This window comes from Mesoplodon densirostris, chromosome 18 (assembly GCF_025265405.1).
Source record: "Mesoplodon densirostris isolate mMesDen1 chromosome 18, mMesDen1 primary haplotype, whole genome shotgun sequence".
NCBI classification, from domain to species: Eukaryota; Metazoa; Chordata; class Mammalia; order Artiodactyla; family Ziphiidae; genus Mesoplodon; species Mesoplodon densirostris.
Window position 1 is genome coordinate 27,264,583 of NC_082678.1, and position 24,747 is coordinate 27,289,329.

General features: G+C 39.7%; 1 protein-coding gene across 1 annotated transcript in view; it reads left to right on the top strand.

The window, feature by feature from the left end:
* The window catches only part of LOC132479145 (uncharacterized), a 302,289-nt gene that overhangs the window by 105,121 nt on the left and 172,421 nt on the right, over window positions 1-24,747 (top strand). The window contains 12 exon segments of the mRNA XM_060082726.1: window positions 99-203; window positions 4,599-4,648; window positions 6,165-6,303; window positions 6,422-6,577; window positions 6,686-6,882; window positions 7,293-7,373; window positions 13,338-13,409; window positions 13,957-14,031; window positions 21,303-21,421; window positions 23,678-24,281; window positions 24,283-24,679; window positions 24,682-24,735. Of these exon segments, the coding sequence (XP_059938709.1) occupies window positions 99-203; window positions 4,599-4,648; window positions 6,165-6,303; window positions 6,422-6,577; window positions 6,686-6,882; window positions 7,293-7,373; window positions 13,338-13,409; window positions 13,957-14,031; window positions 21,303-21,421; window positions 23,678-24,281; window positions 24,283-24,679; window positions 24,682-24,735 (2,049 nt within the window).

Genomic DNA, 24,747 nt, shown 5'->3' on the forward strand with positions numbered 1-24,747 from the left:
ACCCGTATCCCCTGCATCGGCAGGCGGACTCTCAACCACTGCGCCACCAGGGAGGCCCCTATCTCCTTGTTTTTAAAAATTGTGATATATTTCTTTAGCTCACAAAAGGAGTTCCAGGTTATGACTATAACAACAAACTCATCTTGGCAGTATCTGTACCTGTAGTAGTGACGATTTGTGTTAGAATTCTCTGTCTCATTGAGGTAAGGACAATAATTAATTCAGATTCAGAACCCAGAAACTGAGAATCAAATCCACCTTTCCACCTGCTACTACTTGATTCTTCCCTTTAGCCATGAGGACTGACATACACTTTGTTCTTTTAATGAAAAGTATATTCCCAGGATGTTTTTGTGTGTGTGTGTGTGTGTGTTTTGTTTTTTTTTTTTTTTTTTTGGCTGCGTTGGGTCTCCATTGCGGTGCATGGGCTTCTTACTGAGGTGGCGTCTCTTGTTGTGGAGTACGGGCTGTAGCTGCACGGGCTCAGGAGTTGTGGCACACTGACTTAGTTGCTCCGCAGCATGTGGGACCTCCCCAGGCCAGGGATCGAACCTGTGTGCCCTGTGCTGGCAGGCGGATCCTTAACCATTGCACCACCAGGGAAGTCCCCACAGGATTTTTAAAAGGAACTTCACTCCCAGGAGATCCCTATGGAATTGGATCCATGATAACAAGCTATTGGACTATTTTGACAAGTGAAGTTTATAAGAAGGCCAGAGTTGACATGATAGTAAATTTTCTTCAACTCAAGAAAGTATGCTGATTTGAGGTCCTCACCAGTCACTCTCATTCTACCGTTGATTTCTTTCCTTCTTGGCTGAAGTGATGAGAGATATAGGATCTCCATACTCAAGGAGCTATCAGTCACCCTGGGAGGGCTAAAAGGACATGCCTAAAAGACAAAAGTGTGATCTCGTCAATTCCTCAGGTTTACTTAGCAGCTTTCTTCTCCGGTGTATTAGGAATTGTGTAGATAGGTTCCATTAAAACACTGCAAGTAAAATCTTGCAGCAGGCTACCCTCAAATATTTATAGTAGCCTATTCCTGGAGCTAGCCTGTTTACCTTTTGTTCAGTTACATAGTGGTTTATTACTTTTCCAGCAGGCAGTTGCTAACATTAAAAGAGTGATTTTAATAGGCTGACAGTCTTGATTCTACCCTACCACTCCACATTACTTTAGTTATCTTTTCTCCTGTAATGGCAGCCCTCCATTCCAGCCAAAGCAGCTCCTCACTATACGCTAGTTACACCATACCCATTCCTACTTTTGTCTGTGCCTTTGTCCATCGAAAATTCCTTTATTTTGCTTTGCCTGTGGAACTCCTATGAATCTCTGAAAAGCCAACTCAAGTTCAGATATCTTTCTCTGTAAAGCCTTCCCTGAATACCCCAGCCCTCCTGATCCTAGTCCTGTGAGGTTTGTCACCATTTCTTAGGGGCCATAGCAAAGCAGTCCCCTCCCCTCAGAACTCACAAAAGTGGTAAGCAGTTTTTTGAAAGGCAGCCCCCCAAGAGAGAACCACCAAGGTCAGCACATCATGGAGCTGAGCAGAGATGTGTAAGGACCAATGGCTTCCTGGCCTATCACACTTGAATCAAACCTGACATGATGTACTAACTTCTAAAGAGAAATGTGTCTATCTGCAGGAGGGTTGGTCACTAGTGAAAGCATAGAAAAGGTGAGGAGAGACCAACATGGGCAGTGCCCATCCTCACATTGCCCAAGAGTAGAGATGGCACCTTAGGCAGCATAACTGCAGAGTCAGGCCCACTAGCCAGGCTGCCTGTTGAGGAGATGGATGGATCCAGTTACCTCAGGCCTTCCCATTAAATTCTGGACTCGGCTGATTCCTTTTCTAATTCTGTTGTCACCAAGTAGCCTTCGATTCTGTGATTGTGCTTCAGTGTGCCACGGAGGCCTGTCCCCACAGAAGGTAATTCTCTGCTTGTGTAGACACAGATGCCCTGTGTGTAGAACAGATGTATTTCTCATTGTCAAGTAATAATTTGGCATTCTGATGTTTGATCAATCCTGTGATATTGCTCAAGTGAGACTGCCACAACAGGAAGACGTGAGTTCTCGCTTGGTGAGGAAGAGTATGATTTCTGAGCCTAGGAGGCTGGGGACTAGCTTGCTAGTCATTGGCCATTGCCCAGACTGTACCCTCTACATCTCAGGTGGCATATGGCCTTTGGCATTTTTAGAATTTCTGTAAAGTCCCCTTTTTATTGTTTTTAACTTCTTGCATTTGTTTTGTTTTGTTTTGTTTTGTTTGGGCCTGTGTGATCTTAGTTCCCCAAGTAGGGATTGGACCTGTACCCTCGGCAGTGAAAGCGAGGAGTCCTAACCGTTATTTCCTCTCCCCACATATACGATAAGCTTTTGGAGGACAGGGGCCATGCAGTGTTCTTCCTATGGTAGACAATAATGGTGTTCAACGGAAGAGAGATGAGGCGTTATGTCAATTCCACAGTGAGGAATAATTCAACCGAATATTTATTTGAAGTAGGATAGAGTCCAGCAATATGACCCCTGTGTTCTTAAGACTTTTGAAATGTCATCTTTTAATATTGCAATCAGTGGAAGAAAATGAATAAATGGTGATAGAATAGCTGCCTAAGTATTTGGGGGGTAAATAGCAGATCCCCATGTTTCATCTTAAATAAACATATATCCATAAATGTGAAAAAAGACCACATAAAGGTATTAGAAGAAAATAAAAGCAATATTTCTATAATCTTCTGGTGGGAAAGAGCCTTCAGAGCCTGATGCCACAAGCAGAGCCTTTGATATATTCCACCATCTTGTCTGTGACACCAGCTTAGCACTGATTCATGCCAAGCGTAAGATGAAGAGTCTTCCATATATTGTCTGATTTAAAGCCCACAGTCCTGTGAGGATGATATTACTATCCCTCCCTCATAGATGAAGGAGATCAGTGTAAGGCCCCAGCGGCCAAACCCAAAGCAGAAGGCAGTTTCACCCGACTGCAAAGCTGGTGCTCCCTACTGCACTCTTTTGTCTTGTCTCCTTAGAGACAAAAACACTGGAAATATTCGAAACACTGAAATTCAATGAAAGCCAGTATTTCTTTACCATAAAGAGTTTTTGTTTGTTTGTTTCGAAGTGGTGGGGTTTGGCCATGCTGTGCAGCTTGCAGGATCTTAGTCCCTTGACAAGGGATTGAACCTCGGGCCACAGCAGTGAAAGAGCCACGCCCTAACCAGTGGACCACCAGGGAACTCCCAAGAGTTTTATAAGTCAACAAGAAGCAGACAAACAGTCCAGGGGAAAAGGGGGCAAGGGCTGTGAAGAGTAGGAGGTGTGTTGACAGTCTGCCACCATATCTGCCTGTCCTCTCCTCATGGCTCATGTGGGGTGGGTTTTGTTAGCCAGGCCTTTGTCACCTCGTGACGTAAAAATCATCTCTAATATTTTCTTCAAGTACTTTTATAATCTGTCCAGAATTTGTTGTATTTGTTTGTTCGTGTGGTTGAGGTAGGGGATCTAACTTTTTCCCCCTACATGAAGATCTGATTCTTTTCAAATCTTTCACTGAATGGTTTATTCCTTCTTCCCTGGTCTAATATGCTATCTTCATCTGGATGCTGTTCTGTGATCCAGTTATCTTGTCCTGTACCAGTACTGATATCACACTGCTTACTTCCAGTTGCTCTATAACATATTTTATATCTGGTAGGGCAAGGTCCTACTCTTTGACCTTCTTTTGCATACATCTCATAACTATTCTTACATATATTCTCTACCAAATGTCAGCTGGCCAGGTTTTATTTAAAAATTATTTTGGCTATAAAATGGATTGCATTGAATTTTTAGTTTCATTTGAAGAGAATTGACCTCTTTACAACATTCTAGGAGGATGGTATCTCATGCCATGTAAGTACTTCTTAACGTCCTTCAAAAAAGTTTTAATATTTTCATCACATAGGTCTTACAAATTTGTGGCTAAATTTATTCCTAGGTGCTTTATGCATTTTTATTGATATAGTAAACGGGAGGTTCCTTCTGTTTTTTAGTTAGTTGTGTTATATGGGAAAGCTATTGAGACTAATATGTTGATCTCTTGATTTTGTATGGAGCCATCTTACTCATGTTACTTCCAATAAAATTTCAGTTGATTCTTTTGGTCTTTTTGGGTCCCTTGTTTCATATGCAGATATGTTTGTCTCTTCTTTCCAATACTTCGTTTTTCTTTTCGTACTGATTAAGACCTCCTCCACAGTGCTCAATAGTAGCAGTAATGATTGGGCATCCTACTCTTGTTCTTGACTTTAGAACAATGCTTAGGTTTCTGCCAGATACTTTTATTTTCTTTTCCTACTTCTGAGAGTTTTTATTAGGAATTATCTGTTGAACGTTATCTAAAACAGTCAATAAAATATATCGCCAGCTGCATGCAAGACCCTAAGTTAGGTACTGTGGAAGAGTCAAAGGATTCTTAAACAGGGTAGAATTCCTTTCCTTGAAAGAGTTATCATCTTACTGGATAGATAAGATTTAAAGTCAAAAGGAATGAATAAGGATTTGGAAATAGTTGTAATGGATAATCATGATCCTGTTTTCTTTCAAAGCAGATTTCTTCTCCTAGAATTTCAAAAGAGGAAGATAGAAAAAGAAGCAGAAGGTAAATATTGGTCTTTGAAAGCAGAAATTTACAACTAGAGGAGAACTTAGAACTCATCTATTTCAGTTTCCTCAGCAAAGGCAGGAAGAACGCTTGATTACCCTAATGGTTTACCCTAGTTTATTTCTCAGCAGAATTAGCTCCGCAGCCCAAGCTGAGTTAGAAGAGGACTGGCACACATTCATCTGCTCTCACTAGTCCTTTAAGGAAAGAGGGTGGACGGGGAGAGGTTTTGGTTGTACCTGTTCCTGCTGGGCGGATGCCTGGCTCCCAGGCATCAGGCCAGGCCAGAGGCCTTCTAGGAGGCTCTGGGGTAGGGAGGGCCACATGGTTGTGGATTTAGGGGCTGGCCTCACTCAAAGCTGACGAAAGGTAGAACATATGAGTCCCTTCTGGAAAGTGGCAAGAAAACTTCCCTTCTCATCCTACTGTTTTTCAGGCCCCTACTCTCTATTCCCTTTATCCAAACCTCATAGAATTTTAACCGGGAGAAACTTTAGACAGTAGTTTGTCTCTTCCTTTTGTAATAAGGAACTGGAGAAAGAGAAAGGGAAACTATCTTGCCCCATGGTCATACTGCTGGTGATTACCAAGAAGAAGATGGTCCCTTTCCACTGAGGACTTCTCCACTGATCACACACTGTGCTTGGGCTGTGAGCTACGTTTTAGGTCACAGTTGAGTAGACACATACTATATGGACATAAGTAGTTTCTGAAACAAACTTATTGTGCACTGTGATTTTTTTCTCTTCTATTTGTATTCAAAAAGAGTATTTTGTGCTTCCCTGCTGGTCGTGGCCTTTAAACGGATTCCACAATTCACTGACACCTGAGTGACAGCCTGCAGAGTGAAAGTCAGAGAGCTATAGATGACTTTGCTCGTTGGGTTCAGGTGTTTACTTGGTGTGATTCAACGTATAGGATAGAGCAGCCAGGAAAATAAAATCACCTTCTCCCCACACCCACACCCGCAGCAAATGCTGCATGTGCGACTAAGTCCGAAGCGGACTGGTGTGAAGCGCGTCTAAGGGAGTAACGAGTTTCTGCCCAGTGCCGTTGTGCAAGTGTTTTCACTGCACGAGGGCAGTTGGCCAAGGGCAAAGAAAGGTGAACGGGGCTGAAAATCCTGCCTATGCTCCATGCTAAGCCACATACAAATATCTCTCCAGAGACACTTGGGGTCCATTTTGGACAGACACAGAGAACTTCTGGAAGGCCAGCATGCATGCAATGATTTTCATGATCCCGGGTCTGTGGTGATTTTGCTCATTGTGATTATGGACTGAGGTCCCCATTTAGTCCTAGTGAAAGCAGAGATAACACATTGTGAGAGAGATGAAAAGTGACATGCAACACTAACAGTGTGTGTTTTCCTCCAAGGGGCTTTTTTGGATTTCTGCTGCGTAAGAGAAGCTCAGGGGAAAGTGAGAGTCAGCTAGATGTGAGGAGGATAAAGTACTGTGGCCAGAGAAAGCAGGGGAGATGCAGAATTAATATTTCCCTTTCTGTGTTCTAGGAGGGCTTTTTCGGGAGAAGGCGGCCACTTTGGCTTAGGGGTATGTATAGGCCTCTCAGCGCCACACGCAAGGAACACATGACCCAAAAGCTACACGACAGGGAGTCTTCTGCTGAGGATGAGATATTTCTGCATCCCAGCAGGAGGCCCCAACTCGTCATCCGGAGCTCACTGAGGAGGCTGAATCTTTACCTCATCAAGAGGCCCCTGCTCAGCATCCACAGACCCCTGAGGACGTTGAATCTTTTTCACCCCAGGCAGAGGCCCAGGCTCAGCATGCAGAGCCCACTGAGGAGGTAGAACCACCTCCACTTCCGCAGGAGGCTCCATCTCAGCCTTCAGAGGCCCCTGAGGAACTAGAAACTTCAAGTCCTCAGGAGGCCCTCGCCCGGCCTTTGGAGACACTTAAGGAGGTTGTAGTTTGTCCATGTGTTCATCATGGGGTCAATGAAGCTCAGCAGTCACACTTGTACAAGGTCACTGTTAAATCTCTGGCTCTGGCACTTCCCATAAATCCACAGGTCACTAAAGAGGTTGAACCTTCTCCAGTCCAGCAGAAGACCCCACCTCAGCCTCCAGAGCTCCTTAAGGAAGTTGTAGCTCAGTCTCCATTGTATCCCGAGGTGACAGTTCCAGCACAGAGCAGGATCATGCTGAGCATCCAACATCCCCCAGGATCAAGAGCAGTGGTTCTCAACCAGGGTGAGTTTGCACACAGGTGACACTTGGTAGTGTCTGGCGACAGTTTTGCTTGTCAGAACTGTATACGCTACTGGCATCTAGTGGACAGAGACCAGAGATGCTACTAAACATCCAACAGTGTACAGGGGAGCCTCCCACAGCAAAGAATTATCCAGCCCAAACTGTCAATAGTGCTGCCTAGCTAGAGAAATAAAGATCACTTAACACAAGTATTTAATGAGCATTTAGTATTTTGTATCTAATGCACCACATATATAATCATGAAAGTATAAATCATAATATCTCCCACAGTGAGATTTCTTTAGTGTATGGAGGGAGTAGTGATGTTACGTTTCATCATATATAAATGAGAATTATTGCCAATGGATAAATGTTCTGAAAGAATATCTGTTTTTCTAATTCTTTTGCTCGTGTCTTTTTTTGTAGAAATCTTGGTTGCAATTTACTCACAGAACTGAGCTTTGGAACGTTTCGGGCCTGGCATGGAATGCAGTTTTTACACAAGTTGTAAGTGAAATAGAAGATGAATACATGTAAACAACTGTGTGTAAAAACAATCATGCAGTTATTGGTTAGCTGGGTGTAAGTAAGCCCAGTATGAATTCTGGAAAGTATGTCTTGAGAGCCATTTATTTTTGTTTTTTCAAATGAGGAAACTAAGGTACAAAGAGGCCAAGAGACTTGTTTAACTCATATATATGAAAGGCTCTGCTTTCCATAGTACTGATCTTTGGCATGGTCAATTAAAGGCACCAAACAAAAACACTCAGATTAGCATTGTCATGGAATCCCACGGATGCCTCTCCAATATGAGAATGGTCCAGGAACTTCCACTTTTGAATTTCACTTTGATTCCTTTTCATGTGCAAAGTTCCTAACTGCTTAAAATGTATGCAACACAGAGCTGCAGAGAACTAAGTTGAGCAGGGTGTGGTTCAGTGGGTGTGGGTGCTTCCCCAACCATCATTAGCTCTTTTAAATGGTAAAGCAGAAAGAATTCCTGAACACCCACCACAGGGCTCTCCCCAGCCACCCAGAACATTATTTTTCAAAAAAGCATATATTGCTGAAGTGAATTATCGGTGGCCAATAGGAACCTTTGAGGTATGGAAAAAGACGTTGTTTGTGTTCAGCTGTAGTGTGAAAAATATAAAGAAAAGACTTTGCTGTGGCCTAATTCAATATGTTTTCTTTGCTGACTACTCTTCAATAAGAAGTGTGGGTTTTCCACCCCTTCAGCTCAAAACTTCTCTGATTTCTCATGGCACAAGGAAATGATAGTGGGTACGTTCAATGGCCCGAAGGCGATTTTAGACTCAAGGGAAAGAGCTCTTGTACACCTGGCTTTGGAAAAGACTCTCTTACCTGTCTTGTGGTTCAGAAATCCAGTTTCACACAGTTCCCACATTTTGGGTTAATGAAGGTGTTGAGGCTGTGTCTGGAGCTGGGTTAACAATTCCTGCAGATGCCTATCTTTAGCGGCCTCCTTCCTTTCCCTTGTTAGTTTGCTGACGCCTACCTTGGGGAGAGAGCACCGAGGGTCGGTTTTTCTTCTGTTAGCACACCGGAGAGCAGGCTCGTGAGGTCCCTTCACCAGGAGGTTTTAGTAGCGTCAGTACAACGTCTGAAACTCACCACCTTTCCTAAACATCCCAGAACACCAAGAGTTCCTTATAAGAATCAGAGTTTCACTATAGTTATGTAGGCAACACAGGACAATACATTGTGGAAATAAATAAATAAATCAGTTTAAAAATTAATGAATTCATTCCAAAACATTCACTGAGTGCCTTGCCCACTGTCTGTGAACACTCTACTAAGTGCTGGGGATACAAAGACGCATAGGGCAGGGACTTTGTCCCCAAGAAGCTTTCATACTGGAAGGAGAAATATGGATGTTGATGGGAAAACATATATGAGAGCCATTCTAGCATCTATGCAGCAGGGTAACAAGGTGAGGGAGGGGGGTGATGAAGTAGAAAACGGGTGGTAGGTTAGAAAAGATTTGTAATGGAAGAGGCACCAAGTTGTTCCTTTGGAATTTGTGCTCCTCTTAAATGACAGAAAAAGGTAGTGAAAGAATCAGAACTATCTGGTGTTGTAAATAAATTAGTACTGTACTCCGAAGACTCATTCACAGTTACTTTCAAAAGACGGTCACAGTATAGTAAGTCTTTGTTTTGGACTAAGTGTTTCTAATAGACAAAGCTAAGTTGCTTTAGGAAACATTTGCCATGGTGAGATACAAACTTTATTGCATCTCTTACCAAAGGCAAGCCACCAAGGGAAGATGCCACCCTCGAGTTAAATCATTTTACTACCTATAATGACATATTACTGGGGTGTTTATAAGTTGCTTGCATTAAATAAGTTTGGAAAAGGGCCCCAGCTGAGGTGGATTTATCCTGAATTCAATGAACCTTAGGCTTCAGGGCTCCTCACTTGCATAGGTCCCTTCCAAGGTCTTGAGAGGGGTCCTAGCGATTTTTCTATTTATAACTTTGCCTGTTTTTATTAGCTAGGATTTCCCAAAGTAGATGAGGTTCAGGCCCCACAAATCCTTGATTCATCACCGGGTGTCAGGTAATTATAAGTCAGTAGGTTTCTTGAATGAAGCCTCTATGTTATTGAGAAATATCAGGTGAAGTGGTTAGCAGTGTGGTAGTCTATTTTAAATCCGAAATCTACCTCAAAGATGAGCCAGGAGCTTATTAATAAAGTACCACTTTTTGAATGGTGGTAGTCATCATATCTCTTTCAGATAAAATCAGGAATGAAATATACTATGGAAAACCGGCAGTGGTTGATAATCCTAAATGTTAAGTATGCTTTTTTTCTCTGACTGTAAAGTGTTTCTCCTTCATTCACCTATGCAGGTCCAGACTGATGGCTTATTTTTAAAAATTCTTTTAGTCACTTCATTGGATCTAACAATACAAGCTCCATGATTTTAGAAACTGAAGGACTCTACAATGTAGAAAGGCTATATAACTTAAGCAGACAGAGCACATTCACATGCTGGCTTGTCCGTGGTACATCAATATCGTACCAAGAACATAAGCACGAAGAGAGAATAAGAGGAAAATCAAAGCCTTATCCCTATTGAATTATTTACCCCATTGTTGAGAATATCAGTGTGGGAGGTGTGTCCACACTATGAAGGCAAATTGAGCTGCGGTCACAGAGCCGCCCTAATGCTCCCCCAGTCAGCTAGCATTGGTTTCCTTTACATAGCCATGTACACACAAAAGCTTACACACTTGAGGGTGTTGTCCTCACTTTTTGCTATGTACTAGAATCCTGGCAGCTTCTCAGATTTAGAAAGGCATAAACACTAAAAGCAAAAATAACTTGGGTCTGCCCTTTGGGGTGATTCAGGGTGGCTGTTTTATTTGTAATAGTTCAAAATTTTGAGATTGTCACACCTAGCAACTACTACACTTTTCTTCTCCCCACTGCATCTTATTCTTCCCACCTGTAGTATTTTCTCCCATTCTATATGTTTATTCACTTTCTTGATAGTGTCCTTTGAAGCACAAACTTTTTAGTTTTTATAAAATCCAATTCATCTATTTTTCCTTTGGTTGTTTGTGCTTCTGGTATCATATCTAAGAAACTGTTGTCTAAAGCAAGGTCATAAAGATTTACTCCTGTGTTTTCTTCTAAGAGTTTTATAGTCTTAGCTCTTACATTTGGATATTTGATCCATTTGGAGTTAATTTTCATATACGGTGTGAAGCTTCATTATTTTGTGTGTGGATGTACAGTTGTCCCAGCATCATTTGAAAAGACTGTTCTTTCCACGTTGAATTGTTTTGGCACCCTTGTTGAAAATCAATAGACTATAAATATGAGGGTTTATTGCTATATTGTCAATTCTGTTCCATTGATTTACATGTCTGTTCTTATTCCAGTACCACACTGTGATTGCAGTAGCTTTGAACTGAGTTTTGAAACCAGGATGTGTGAGTCCTCCCACTTTGTTCTTTACCGACATTGTTTTGGTTATTCTGTTTCCTCGAATTGCCATAGGAATTTTAGAAACAGCTTGGCAATTTCTGGAAAGAAGTCAGCTGGGATTTTGATAGGAATTGCAATGGAACCATAGGTCGATTTGGGAAGTAGTGAAATTTTAATAAGATTATCCTCCAGTCCATGAATCCAGCAGGTCTTTATACTTATTTAGATCTTCTTCAATTTCTTTCAACAGTTTTGTACTTTTCAGTGTGAATCTTGCACTTACTTGGTAAAATTTTCCCCTAAGTATTATATTTGTTTTGATGCTGTTCCACATGGAATTGTTTTCTAAATTCCATTTTTCGATTACTCATTGCTGGTGTGTAGAAATGATATTGATCTTATATCCTACAACCTTGCTGAACTCATTTATTAATGCTAACAGTTATTCTCCTAGATGCCCAGGAATATGTCTTGTGGTCTTCCAGTTTCCCAGGAATACATTGGAATATTTCAAAGTGTCTGTGCACATCTCATTCCTCAGCTTTTCTTTTAAAGCTTTGCGGTTGGGTTGTTTTTTGCCCCAAACTGTTATCCATTGCCTCATGCCACCGCCATGTTAAAATATTTGCTTGAAAATGTTTTCCAGAAATGCCACCTGAGCAGAGGCTTTTCTCACTAGACAGCCCTCAGTCAGGTCAAAGGCAAGCCTTTCAAGTGAGGTCTTCCAGGGGACCACCAGACATGTAAAACAATGACAGTTCTTTGGGAATGAGGCTTTGAAGGACCTCTCAGTCCATGCTGCTCGTTCTGGTACCAGGGATGTGGGCTGTTTTTCAAGGCTACCACTGGCATGGAGACCAAAGGTCGAGGGCAAGTTAAAGCAACACAGATCTCATTGTTCTTACAGAAATTAATTTGTTTTCCTTGAATAAATTGCTCTCCCATTTACTGCCAGCATGTTGGTTAAATGTCCAGAGTTCAGAAGAAGTTGATTCTGACCATTTTTGCCAGTTTTGTTGTTGTTGTTATTGTTGCTTCTATGCAGGGATGAATTTTCAGATGTCCTTCCTCCATCATTTTTACTGATTTTCCTGCAACTTTTAAAAAAAAATCTATGAAGTCTCAATGGCCATAGGCTAATTAAATATTTATCACAAGAGATGATTAAGGAAAAAATAAATAAAAAGAGAAATAAATAAATAAATAAATAAAAAGAGAAAATATAATTCTCATAGAGGCTTTCCCAGATGGGTAGATGAAGTTTGAAAAGGTATTTCTATATTTAGTGCTGTCAAAATTAAGGTTAAAGTAACAGATGTTTCAAAAAAAAACAACCCTTTTTTTTTCATTCAGGTTAAACACAGGCTTTAGAGTCAGAACTGAGTTCAAATTCCAGCTCTGCTTCTTACGAGCTTGATGACTTAAGACAAGTTATGTAACTTCTCTGTGCCTCAGTTTCCTCATTTGTACAACTGTGTAATATATATATCACATAAGGTTACTGTGAGGATGAAATGTTAAATGCTGATCACATATGCATGGCAACCCAAAAGATATTAGTTTTGATAATTATCTTTATAATATTCTGCAAAAGTACACTAATAATTCTTGAGTAGAGTTAACCTTAAGTCAGCTATTCTCTTCTTTCTTCCTGTTTCTTTTCTGTTTTTTTTTTCCCCCTTATTTGTTTTAAAGAACTAAGGGGAAAAAAAAGGAAGAAAGAAAGAACTATGAAGAAAATCTATTCCAACATTTTGGAATAAAATTTTGTTCCCCAAAATTAATTTGTTTATTTTATTGATATATAAACAAAATGTTATTTATTTATTCAGCAAACATTTATTAAATGCCTAGTAAATACTAGGCACTATGTCAGGCACAGGAATAATAATGACAATAAAGTGTGGTCCCTGCTCTCAAGTTGCTGACAATCTAGGAGAGTGACAAATAAACAGTTGATTACATACACAGTAACAAAAGCTATGGCACAAGAATACACACGGGACGATGTGATGGGAGTATGGCTTTCACCAGTTCCTCTTGGATTTCTCTCTTCTTTGGCTCCAGAACCAAGGAATTAGCCTTATTTTTCTCTTTAGCTGGGTAGTTTAAATCATGAAATTTTTCAAACTTTGTAGAGATGAAAGAAAAACACCTTGAATTATGGAGGACACTAGAAATAGTACTTTTTTTTTACAGAGCAAGGGCTTCCTACCAGCATAGTCACTTCGAGGGTTTTTAACGTGAAAAGTACTTTGGCATATTTTTTCTTTGCTAGCCACTTTTTTTCTATTTTATTGTTTGTTTGTTTGTTTCTCTTCTCCACTTTGTCATCTAGAGACCTGGGTAGTTCCCAGTGAAAGAGTGTTTTACAGATTCTAACGGTGATTTATAGGTAAAGACAGAAAATAATTTTTTTAACCTTCAAGTTCCATACCAAAAAAAATGAATATAAACTTTCATGGAAGTAATTGAAAATGCAGATAATTTTAATTCCATTCCATTTTTCAGAATTCTCAATCGTAATCCTTTGCCAACAGTTGAAGATTCTGGTCTTTTTAAAGTGCCAGCATTAAACTCTTTGTAAGTATTGTAAGAGTTTCATGGCTCATGAGATAATTTCTGCTCCTTTTTACTTTCGTCAAAACTTGAGTACTTTGGCTAAACAGTCATAATTTAGATTTTAACTGGGTTATTGAAAATAAGAGTTATTGGCAAAGAAAAGGATTAAGAAAGAATATATATGGGTAAGAGAGCCAGCAGAGGATGAGAACAGTGTTGAAGAACACATATAGATATGGAACATGAAGATGCATATAGGAATAGTATTTATCCAAGAAAGCAGAAAGGAATAAGGGGTACATTATTTTTTTTAAAAAAAGAGTGATCAAAAGAGGTAGATGCAATTGAAAATGAGAAGTGAGGATCATAGAAAATGATTGTACTGTTCAGCACCAAGGTCATTAATTTGATGATGCAAATTTAAATTTCTTCCAAAAGAGCTCTTTGGAATTATCATCTATGGCAAGTAAGAAGCCAAAGTGGAAGTAATCACATGTTAAGTATCTTCTTCAGTTTAGAAATTTTGTCTTTGGGTTTTATATCATGCATGTTTGGGCTTCTCCTTCAGAGACATGGGAACAGCACAAGTGTCACTTACCGCAATGGAAAGCATCCTCATGATGACCCTTGAATTGGAAACACTGTAAGTTGATTTTTCTTACATTGATTTTCACTCAATTGTACTTTTAGGTTTGTTTGATTATCTTCTTAAGTCAGGTTTATTTATGTATAATTTTCGTTTAACAAAATTCACTCTTTTTAAATATACAGTGTGATGTGTTTTGACAAACGTATAGTTCTGTAGCCACCACCACATTTGAGGTAAAGAAAACTTCTGCACTCCCAAAAGACCCCCCATGTCCCTCTGTAGTCAATGCATCCTCCTGTCACTACCAGCCCCTGGCAACCACCAATCTGATTTTTGTCCGTATAATGTTGCCTTTTCCAGAATATTTGATAAATGAAATCATGTGGTATGTAGCTTTTTGTTTTTGGCTTCTTTCACTTAGCCAGTCTCTTTGGAGATTCATCTGGTTTGTTGCACCTGTCAGTAGCTCATTCCTTTTGCGCGCTGAGCAGTATTCTAGTTGTGTGGATACACAGTTTGTTTACGCATTCATTGTTCGATGCACATTTGAGTTTCTTCTTGTTTTTTGGCTATTATGAACAAAGCCTCTGAAAACACTCACGTGTGTGTGTGAATATATGTCTTGTGTGAGCATATGTTTTCATTTCTTTGGGGTAAAATACCTCAGGGTGGGATTGCTTCATCATATGCTAAGTGCCTATTGAACTTTTTAAGAAACTGCTGAACCGTTTTCTAAAGTGCCTGTGCCATGTTGCTTTCCCACAAGCAGTCTATGAGAGTTGCAGATGCTCTACATCTTCACCTGATCCTTATATGTGTTTTTTAAAAACATTTTCGCCTTTCTAGTAGGTGTGTAGATGAATCTCGTGGTTTTTGCCACATTTTGCATTTCTGTAATAGCTGATGATGTTGAGTGTCTATTCATGTGCAAATATCCTTTTAAATGAAGTGTCTGTTCAAATCCATGTTTTAATTGGATATTTATATTGAGAATTAAGAGTGCTTTATATAAAAAGCAACGGAAAAAGTCCTTGCTCTCAGATATGTGTTTAGTAAATATCTTCTCCCAGATTGTGACTTATCTTCATTATATTAAAGTGTCTCTGAAAGCTAGAAGTGTTAAATTTTTGATGAACTCTAATTTAGCAATTTTTCTTAATTTTTCATATTTATTTAATTAATTTATTTGGTTGTGCTGGGTCTTAGTTGCAGCAGATGGGCCCCTTAGTTGCGGCTCATGGGCTTCTTAGATCTGGCATGCGAACTCATAGTTGAGGCATGCATGTGGGACCTAGATCCCTGACCAGGGATCGAACCCGGGCCCCCAGCATTGGGAACTTGGAGTCTTAACCACCAGGGAAGTCCCTTAGCAATTTTTCTTAAATGCTTTCTGCTTTTTTGTGTCTTAATCTAAGAAATCTTTCTCTGAGACCCCACTGTCTAACCCCAAATCACAAAGATTTTCTCCTACGTTTTCTTCCAGACGTTGTATAGCTACATTTAGGTCTATGATTCATTTTAAGTTAATTTTCATATACGTTGTGAGGGAAGGGTCAAGTTTTATTTTTTTGCGGTTTAAAAAACTATTTCTGTAGGACCCTATTGTGACAGTTTATTACACAACCTACTGCACCTTAAATTGTGCCATCCCCCCTCCAATATGGCAAGCTAATAGAAACTTTCTGTTACGCCAAGGCTAGTTGAGGGGATTGCGTGAGATTAGTATGCAGAAACGACCCTGCATTTAGCAGTCTCTTCCAACCGTCTTTGTCAGGTCACCTGACAAATGACTGTCTTCACTGTGCCGTCACGCATTGGTCACTGCTCTAGCCTCATCTTCCTCAGTGTCCCACACCATCTGCCACAATTGCGATCCCTCTCTTGTCAGCTAGATGCCCTCCTCTCTGGATATTAAAAACTATTTCCCTGTGTAACCACGATACTGTTAATACACAGTATTGAAGAAATTAAATTCCTACACAATCATATTACCTAATAAAGTGTTGCTATTCAAATTTCCCCAATTGTCTCTCTTATCTAATATCATTTCTTTTAACAGCTTTTTGAGGTATAATTGACATGCAATAATCTGTGTTCACACACACACATACATACACACCATGAAGACATCACGAAACTCAAAATGTCCATCACCTCAGAAAGTTTCTTAATGTCTCTTTGTAATTCTTCCTTCCCATCGTTCCTTGCACTTCCCAATCGCCATGCAACCATTGATCTGCTTTCTGTTTGCATTTTCTAGAATTTTATGTAAATGGAATCATACAGTGTATACTTTTTTCTAACTGGCTTCTAACCCAGCATGATTATTTTAATCTTCATCCATATTGTTGTATATATCAGTAATTCATTTCTGTTTATTGCTGAATAGCATTCCTTTATATGGATGTACCACCATTTATGTATTGACCATTGATGGACATTTGAGTTGTTTGAGTCTTTGTCTATTACAGATAAAGTTGCTATGAATATTTGTGTACAAGTCTTGTATGGATGTCTACTTCCATTTCTCCTGGGTAAATGCCTGCCTGTAGAATGGCTGCATCATTGGTAAGTGTATGTTTAAGTTTTTTAAAAATACCCATTTTCCATAGTGGTTTGATCATTTTACATCTCTACCAGCAGTGTACGAGAGCTGCATTTTCTTCACGTTGCGGCCAACATTTGCTATGCTCAGTATTTTTTTTTTTTTTTTTTTTTTTGCCGTTGGAGGGCTTCTCACTGTTGTGGCCTCTCCCGTTGCAGAGCGCAGGCTCAGCGGCCATGGCTCACAGGCCCAGCCACTCCGCGGCATGTGGGATCTTCCCAGACCGGGGCACGAACCCGTGTCCCCTGCATTGGCAGGCAGACTCTCAACCACTGCGCCACCAGGGAAGCCCTATGCTCAGTATTTTTAATTTTAGGTAGTTTAGTAGGTGTGTAGTTGTATCTCACTGTAGCATCCCTAATGATTAATCATGTCAAACATCTTTTCATATGCTTATTTTCCATCTGTATATCTTTGAATCTTTTAGCTATATTTTTCTGGAGTTTTGAGAGTTCTTTCTATATTCTGGAAATTAGTCCTTTATCCAATAGGTAAGTTGCTAGGTATTTTCTCCCATTCTGTGACTCATCTTTTCGTTCACTCAGGAGTGTCTTTTGCAGGGCAGAAATTCTTAATTTCGATGGTGTCTAATTTATCTATTTTTTTCTTTTCTGCATTATGCTTTTGGTGTTGTATCTAAGAAATCTTGCCAAACTCAAGGTCATAAAATTTTTCACCTGTTTTGTTCTAGACGTTTTATAGTTTTATGTTTTACATTTAGATCTTTGAACCAATTTGAGTTCACTTCTGTATATGGTTTAGATCAAGTTCATTTTTTTTTTTCTTTTTGCACCTGGATATTCAGTTGTTCCAGCGTCATTTGTTGAAAAGACTATCATTTCTCCACTGAAATGCCTTTGAACCTGAAAGTCAGTTCTCCACATCTCTCTACTTCAGAACTTTGTATTCTGTTCCTTTGGTCTTTTTGTCTATCTTTACACTACTATCACAATGTCTTGAAGGTGTAGCTTCATAATCCTTGAAATCAGTTACTGTTAGTTCTTCAACTTTGTTCTTTCGCAAAGTTGTTTTAGTTATTCTAAATTTTATTTCCATATGAATTTTAGAATTGGCTTGTCAATGTCTATAGAAAAGCCTACTGGGGTTTTGATGTATAAATCGATTTGGGGAGAATTGATGTCTCAACAATATTGAATCTTCTGATCCATGAATACTTTATATCTCTCCATTTATTTAGGTCTTTCTTAATTTCCCCCGGCAACATTTTACAGTTTTCAGTGTGCAAGTCTTTTGTCAGATTTATTCTAAGTATTTTATATGTTGGATTCTTTTATAAGTAGCATTTTAAAACTTTGATCTCTGATTGTTTGTTGAGACAAATTCATCTTTTTGTATGTTGATCTTGTACCCTGCAAACTTGATAGACTCATTTATTAGTTCCAGTAGCATTTTCGTAGCTTCTATCAGGTTTTCGACATAATCATGTTCTCTGCAAATAAAGATAGTTTTACTTCTTCCTTTCCATTCTGAATGTGTCTTTTCTTTTTGTTGCCCTATTGCACTGGCTAGAACCTTCAGTGCCATGTCACATAGAAGCAATGAGAGCAGATATCCTTGCCTTGTTCCTGATCCTGGTGAGAAAGTACTTTGTCCTTCACCATTAAGTATGATGTTAGGTTTTTTGTAGAAGTCATTTATCAAGTTGAGGAAGTCTCCTTCCATTCCTAGTCTACTGAGGGCTGTTTTTTTTTCTTTAATCAGGAATGTATGTTAGATGTTTTCATTCTTTTCCTGCATCTATTGCAGTGATTATATGATTTTTCCCTTCTTTTCTTAATTTGTTTATTTATTTTTGGTTGAATTGGGTCTTCATTGTTGTATGTATCCAGTATTCTTAATCTTTTATGTAGATCCATATTCCAATCTGGTGTCATTTTCCTTCTGCTTAAAAATACTTCTTTTAACATTTCTTATTGTGAAAGTCTACCAGTAATGAATTCTTTCAGCTTCTGTTTGTCTGAGATAGTCTTTATTTTGCTTTTGTTTTGACAGATGTGGGTATAAAATTCTAGCTCGATAGAATTCAATTCACTACTTTAAAGATGTTATTCCACTGAGTTCTCGTTTACGATTTTTCAAGCACGAATTCTGCTGTCATTGTTATCTTTGTTCCTCTGTATGTAGTGTATAATTTTTTCCTCTGGCTCCTTTTAAATTCTTCTCTTTATTGCTGGTTTTGAGCAATTCGATTATTTTTTGTGCCTTGGTGTAGTTTTGTCCATGTTTCTTCTGCTGAAAGTTCATTGATCTTCTTGACTTTGAGGGTTTATAGTGTTTACCAATTTGGAAAAATTTTGGCTATTATTTCTTCAAATTTTTATATTTCTCCTCTCCTTCATGGACTCTAAGTACACATGTATTAGGCCACTTGAAGTTGTTGCACAAGTCACTGAGGCTCTATTCATTTTGTTGTTGTTTTGTTACTCCTTTTGTTTCATTTTGGATAGTTTCTGTTGCTATGCCTTAATGTTCACTGACCTTCTGCCGTGTCTAATTAGCCTTTAACCTCCTGCAATATCTTTTTCATTTAGACATTGTTTTTAATCTCTAGAAGCTCAATTTAGGTCTGTTTTACATTTTCCATGCCTACACTTAACATTTTCAGTGTTTAGTCTGGGTGTTTTAACATATGAAATACAGTTATAATAACTTTTCTTCATGTATAATAACCTTTTAAAAGTTCTTTTCTGCCAATTCTAACATCTGTATAGATTATGGGTTATTGTTGATTGATTGCCTTTTCTCCTCAGTATGGGTCATATTTTCCTACTTCTTTGCATGCTTGCATGCAATTTTTCATATGATCCCAGATATTGTGAGTTTTAGTTTATTGTGTGCTATGTATATTTATATTCCTGTAAAATGCCTGGGCTTTGTTTTGGGTGAAATTAGGTTACTCAAAACAATTGTATTCTTTTAGGTCTAGCTTTTAAGGTTCGTTGGGTAGGAGTCCAAGTAGCCTTTAGTCTGGAGCTCATTATTTGCAACTACTGAGACAAGTCCTTTCTGAGTATCATGAGGTTTTCCAGTCTGACTTGTAGGAACAGGTACTATTCCTACAACCCTGTGTGATATCCAGTTGTTCTTCTTATTAATCCTTTCATGTGGTTCTTTTCCTGGCATCAAGTTATTCCTCACACAAATGTATTGACCCATACTTTGTTGAATTCTCAAGAGATCCCTCTGCATATCTCCAGAGTTCTTTGTCTGTGCACTTCTTTTCTCTCTGATACTCTGCTTTGTGAACTCTAGTTACCTTGGTTTTCCCAGACCCTTATCTCCATTTTGTCTGTCAGGGAGCCCACTAGTCTCTGTCTGGACTTCTCTTCCCTGTACCATGACGTGGATACTCTCTCAGAGAAGTAAGGGCAATTATAGGGATCACTTCATTTATTTCCCATCTCCTCGGGAATCACTGAAATGTATTGCCTGAGGTTCAGTTTCTTGAAAACTGTTGTTTCATTATGTTCCATCTGATTTTTTTCTTGTTTCAGCTGGGAGGTTAAGTTGGCCCTTGTACTTCATCTTGGCCAGAAGCCAATAATATTCTTTAAGTCTGTTTTGTTTTGATACAGGATCCAATTAAAGATTAGGCATTGCATGTCATGTCTGTGTTTCCGTTAATCTAGAATTTTTCCCTACTATTTTTTTTGGTCTTTTAAGACATTGGCTTTTTTGAAGAGTCTAAGCCAGTTGTCTTGTAAATTGCCCCACAATCTGTATTTGTCTGTTTCCTCATTAGATTCAAAGTAAACATTTTGGGGAAGAATACTATATAGGTGATGTATTCTTCATACTTCATCACTTGAGGTGGCCCAGTGCTAAGTTTGATCACTTGGTTAAGGTGGTCTATTCCATATCTCTCCATTGTAAAGTTATTTTTCCCCTTGGTAATTGATAAATAATATGTGGGGTGATCCTTGGGATCAGTGAAGATCCTACTTTCAAACAACTCTTCACCCAACTGTGCATCAATGATAATCCTTGTCTGAATCGATTATTACATTGATAGTTGCAAAATAACACTTTCCTAATTCTATCCTTCCTTTTGCATTTATTAGCTGACATTATTCTATAAAGAAGAGCTCCCCCACTTTTCATTTGGAGTATCATTATGAACTCATGTGCTTTTTTTTCAATTAACTACGTTATACCTTATTATAATGATAATGTTATTCTTTGGAATGTTCCTTTTGTCCAGATTTGGTCAATGCGATCTCTGTTATTGTTTAGCCACATGATGCTTTTTTATTACTAGAATAATTTCTAATATATTACTCCTCACAAATAGGAACTGAGAAAGTGACTCCAGAATGTGCGGTCTTCTTCATACTCTTCTTAGAAGTCTGCCTTCTTCCTGTGTACTCTCAACCCAAAGTGAGGCTTTCGGGTTGGAAGGAGATACTTCTGAATTAAACTACAGTTCAGTGTCACCCAATTCTAATCGCTATTCCCTTTTTTCTAGGCATATCATACCTACTGCCATCCTAATCCTTCTGTTGGGCACCTCTCTCCTCCTCTATATTTATTTCCAACTGTCAAGGGCAGCAATTGGCCAACCGGCCCCTATCCAGTTCTATAGTCCATATGCCCCAAGAACTCCTTTTTGCACTGGTCTGTGGTGGCCTTGGCCTACCTCTTCTACCTACTCAGGTAACTCTTTTACCACGAATTTAATTACCTGTGTTTCCATTTATAGGATCTTACCCAGCCGTAGGGCCTGCTGCCTCTGCCAATTTAAAAATACTATTGAGGTTGTCTGTGAGACAGTCAAGCTGCGTTGTGACAGTGAACGCCTGAGGGACGTCACACGTTGTGGTGAGTCTCAATTGCGGGATAATACATTTTTTTTTTTTTTTTTTTTTGCGGTATGCGGGCCTCTCACTGTTGTGGCCTCCCCCGTTGCGGAGCACAGGCTCCGGACGCGCAGGCTCCGGACGCGCAGGCTCAGCGGCCATGGCTCACGGGCCCAGCCTCTCTGCGGCATATGGGATCCTCCCAGACCGGGGCACGAACCCGTATCCCCTGCATCGGCAGGCGGACTCTCAACCACTTGCGCCACCAGGGAGGCCCTACATTTTTAATTTTTAATTTAATTTGTTATTTTTAATCAAGGATGATACATTTTAAAACTAATGATGTAATTACATTATTTTAATACATTCATTTAGAGTTCCAGCTCCCTAAATTTCTAAGAATTACCCCCTTGCTAAAAATCAGATTCTTGGTTACATTATTAAGTTAAGAAGAGCTCAGTTACATTATTAGCTTCATAATGTAACTGATCTGCATATGTAAAGGAACCAGAGAAAGGAATGGAAGGGGGAAGGGAATTCACATTAATGGCCACATATCCTATGCTGCCCTCTCTGCAAATGACAACTTATTCACATAGTACATCACAGTTTGTAAACTGATTTTATATACATTAGGTCTCAAATACCCTTTGTCTTATAAGACAGGTGTAAATATATTTTTGTTTATTTGGTTTGTTTCTGCAATTTTATAAAGAGTGCAAGTGATGCTGTTTTATGTCCTATCTGGAGCCTGAGAGTTTCTGGTTCCATAACCAGAAGCTGCTACCAAGCCCTTCTAATGCATGGGAGAGCTAGTTATTTCTTTGACTGTCCAGCTCTGAACTTGCTCTGAATCGCAAGTTTTTCTATCCACAAAACACTCAGGGGCTTTCAACGATTTTTCTATATATTAGATTTATGGGCACTAACTTGATGACTTCCAAAATGTGCTTTCATGCCCAGGTAGCTTGAATACAGGTCTCTTTCAGTGATCTAGAGCACATCATAAATAATAACACTTTGCCACTTATATAAAGACAATATTGCTGATTTTTCAACACAGTTTTTTTTTTTTTTCCTTTGGCCACCAAGCTGGTGGGATCTTAGTTCCCCCAGCAGGGATTGAACCCGGGCCACAGCAGGGAAAGTGCCGGGTCCTAACCACTAGACCACCTGGGAACTCCCCCAAACATTTTTTTTACTAATTATATTACTCCCTTCTCCCCCAGAAGTGGGCAGAAAAAGCATTTTTAATCTCCTTTTACAGGTGAGGAAAAACAAGATCAGCAGTGTTAAGTGCTATGACCCTAGGGCCCCGATCTCCTGTCCCCAGTTTGGGGCTCTCTGCTAGCCTCTGCTCCTCCTTTCTCATGACCCTTCCCTCCTCCTTTGACCCTCACCAAAAATACTTTTAATCCTTTTGGGAGACAAGCCCAGCTACACACTGGTACACATTACCTTCACACAGTCAGAAGATTTGGATGGTTCCCCAAGTAGAGCTGGAAATATTAGAAGTAAAATGAATTGAAAGCAAAGTAGCCATCTGACAGAAGTTGCTTTTTCCCGTCTACATTTTAGGGCCTCAAGTATTATTCCATTGATTTGTTGAACATTCCACATGGGCATACAATCTGGCAAATCTCTTAACTTATACCCGAGCTCCCTGCCCAAATTTTAGCAAAGAGCCAGGGCGGACATAGTGTTTTTTTCTGTATAGAGGCTTCTGTTATGGGGACTGGGATATATAGAAGCAGGGACTAAGCAAAGGACTCAGTGGGTAGTTGGAGAAGGACATGTCCAGATGACGACCTGTTAGCGGCGGTGGTTGTCGTGGAGATCTGTGATAGCAGCAAGAACACAAGCACACTGAAGAGGTGGAGAGAGGAAGCCTCACACTCCCGTGCCTTTGAGGCAGGACAGGATGGGGTATATGAATGTGAGGAGTCACAGTAGATCTGCAGAGAGTCCAGCTGATTAGGGGAATATTTGTCTTCCAGCCTTGGCTTTTCTTGAGTACTGGCCCCTGGGAACCAGTGGAGTAATCCTGAATATAGTTCCTATATTTCACGCTACAGAATTTTCTGAGTAGATAGCCCCTTTTTCAAGAGAGACCTTTCTCACATTTTGTTGTTGCCAGTCATAGGCTTAAGGGTGGGTTTCTTTTTCTCCTAAGTGGCACTCAAACTTTGACTGATTCCTAATTTCTTTGGCTGTGGACTGACAAAAGGCTGTCCCATCAGTCTTCAATGATCAAAAACAGTCCCTTCTCTTTTGACAGATGAAGAAACATCTATAGAGAATGCAGGAGGATCGTTGATGAAGGTGTTACAAGCCCAGAAGAAGAACAACAGCACCGAGCTGACTATTGAGTCAGACAGGATGTCCTCACCTAACAGTGCTGTCAGCTTGTCAGGCTTCATGAATGAGCAGCTGGACTTTAATAATAAAAGTGATATTATCAGTACACTAAATTACATACTGCCTTATATCTCAGAGGGAAATCTAGGAGATGTGGAATCAACATTATTACCATTCATTCAACTTCTTTTTTCAAATACACAAGATGGACATATGCCGCTGGGCCTTTTGAAAAACAATACAAGGAGCCCTTCTGTTAAACCTGTACCCAACAATTCAACTAAAAAAAACAAATTGAGGGAACTCCATTTTGTGGAAAATTTGTTAGATGCAGAAACTCAAGAAAAAATTGATGAGGTTAAAAAGGAAGAAAAACCTGCCACGTGTACGCGTTGCAACCTTTTAAGTGCCATGTTTACACGCTACATCTTTCAAAAGAAATTAGAAACTGCCCAACCACAGAAAGACAGCCTAGCAAAGATTGAGAGTACAGAGGAAAAGCTGGTGAGAGTGAACAAGGTCCTCAAGGGGCATACAGAAAATGCACCTCAAAGCAGTGGGAGATGAGAGCGTCAGGAGGAAACAGAATGCCCAGCCATCTGTGGCGAACACTGCCAAAGAATGAAAGCTCAGGAGGCCATCCCCAAGAAAGCTGAAACAGCTCCTCATGGTGCAGAGGCCCAGGAAGCTGGTGGGAAAGTCCTCCGATGCAGAGTCTTCATTCATAAAGGAACACAAGGCCGCAGGCTCCTCTCCCCTCAAACCGTACTTCAAGGGCAGGCCTTGTGCCTCCATCCCGCCAAAATCCCCATCTGAGGTTAAAAGCAAATCAAAAGACTTATCCAACGCTATTCATGTTTTCGAAGATGCAAAGGCAAGAGTTAGAAATATTAAGGACTTCGAGTTAATCTCACATTCTGGAAAAAAAAATACATCTTCCATAAAATTAGGTCTCATCGGGTCCACAGAAAACCCAAAGTTAAAAAGCAT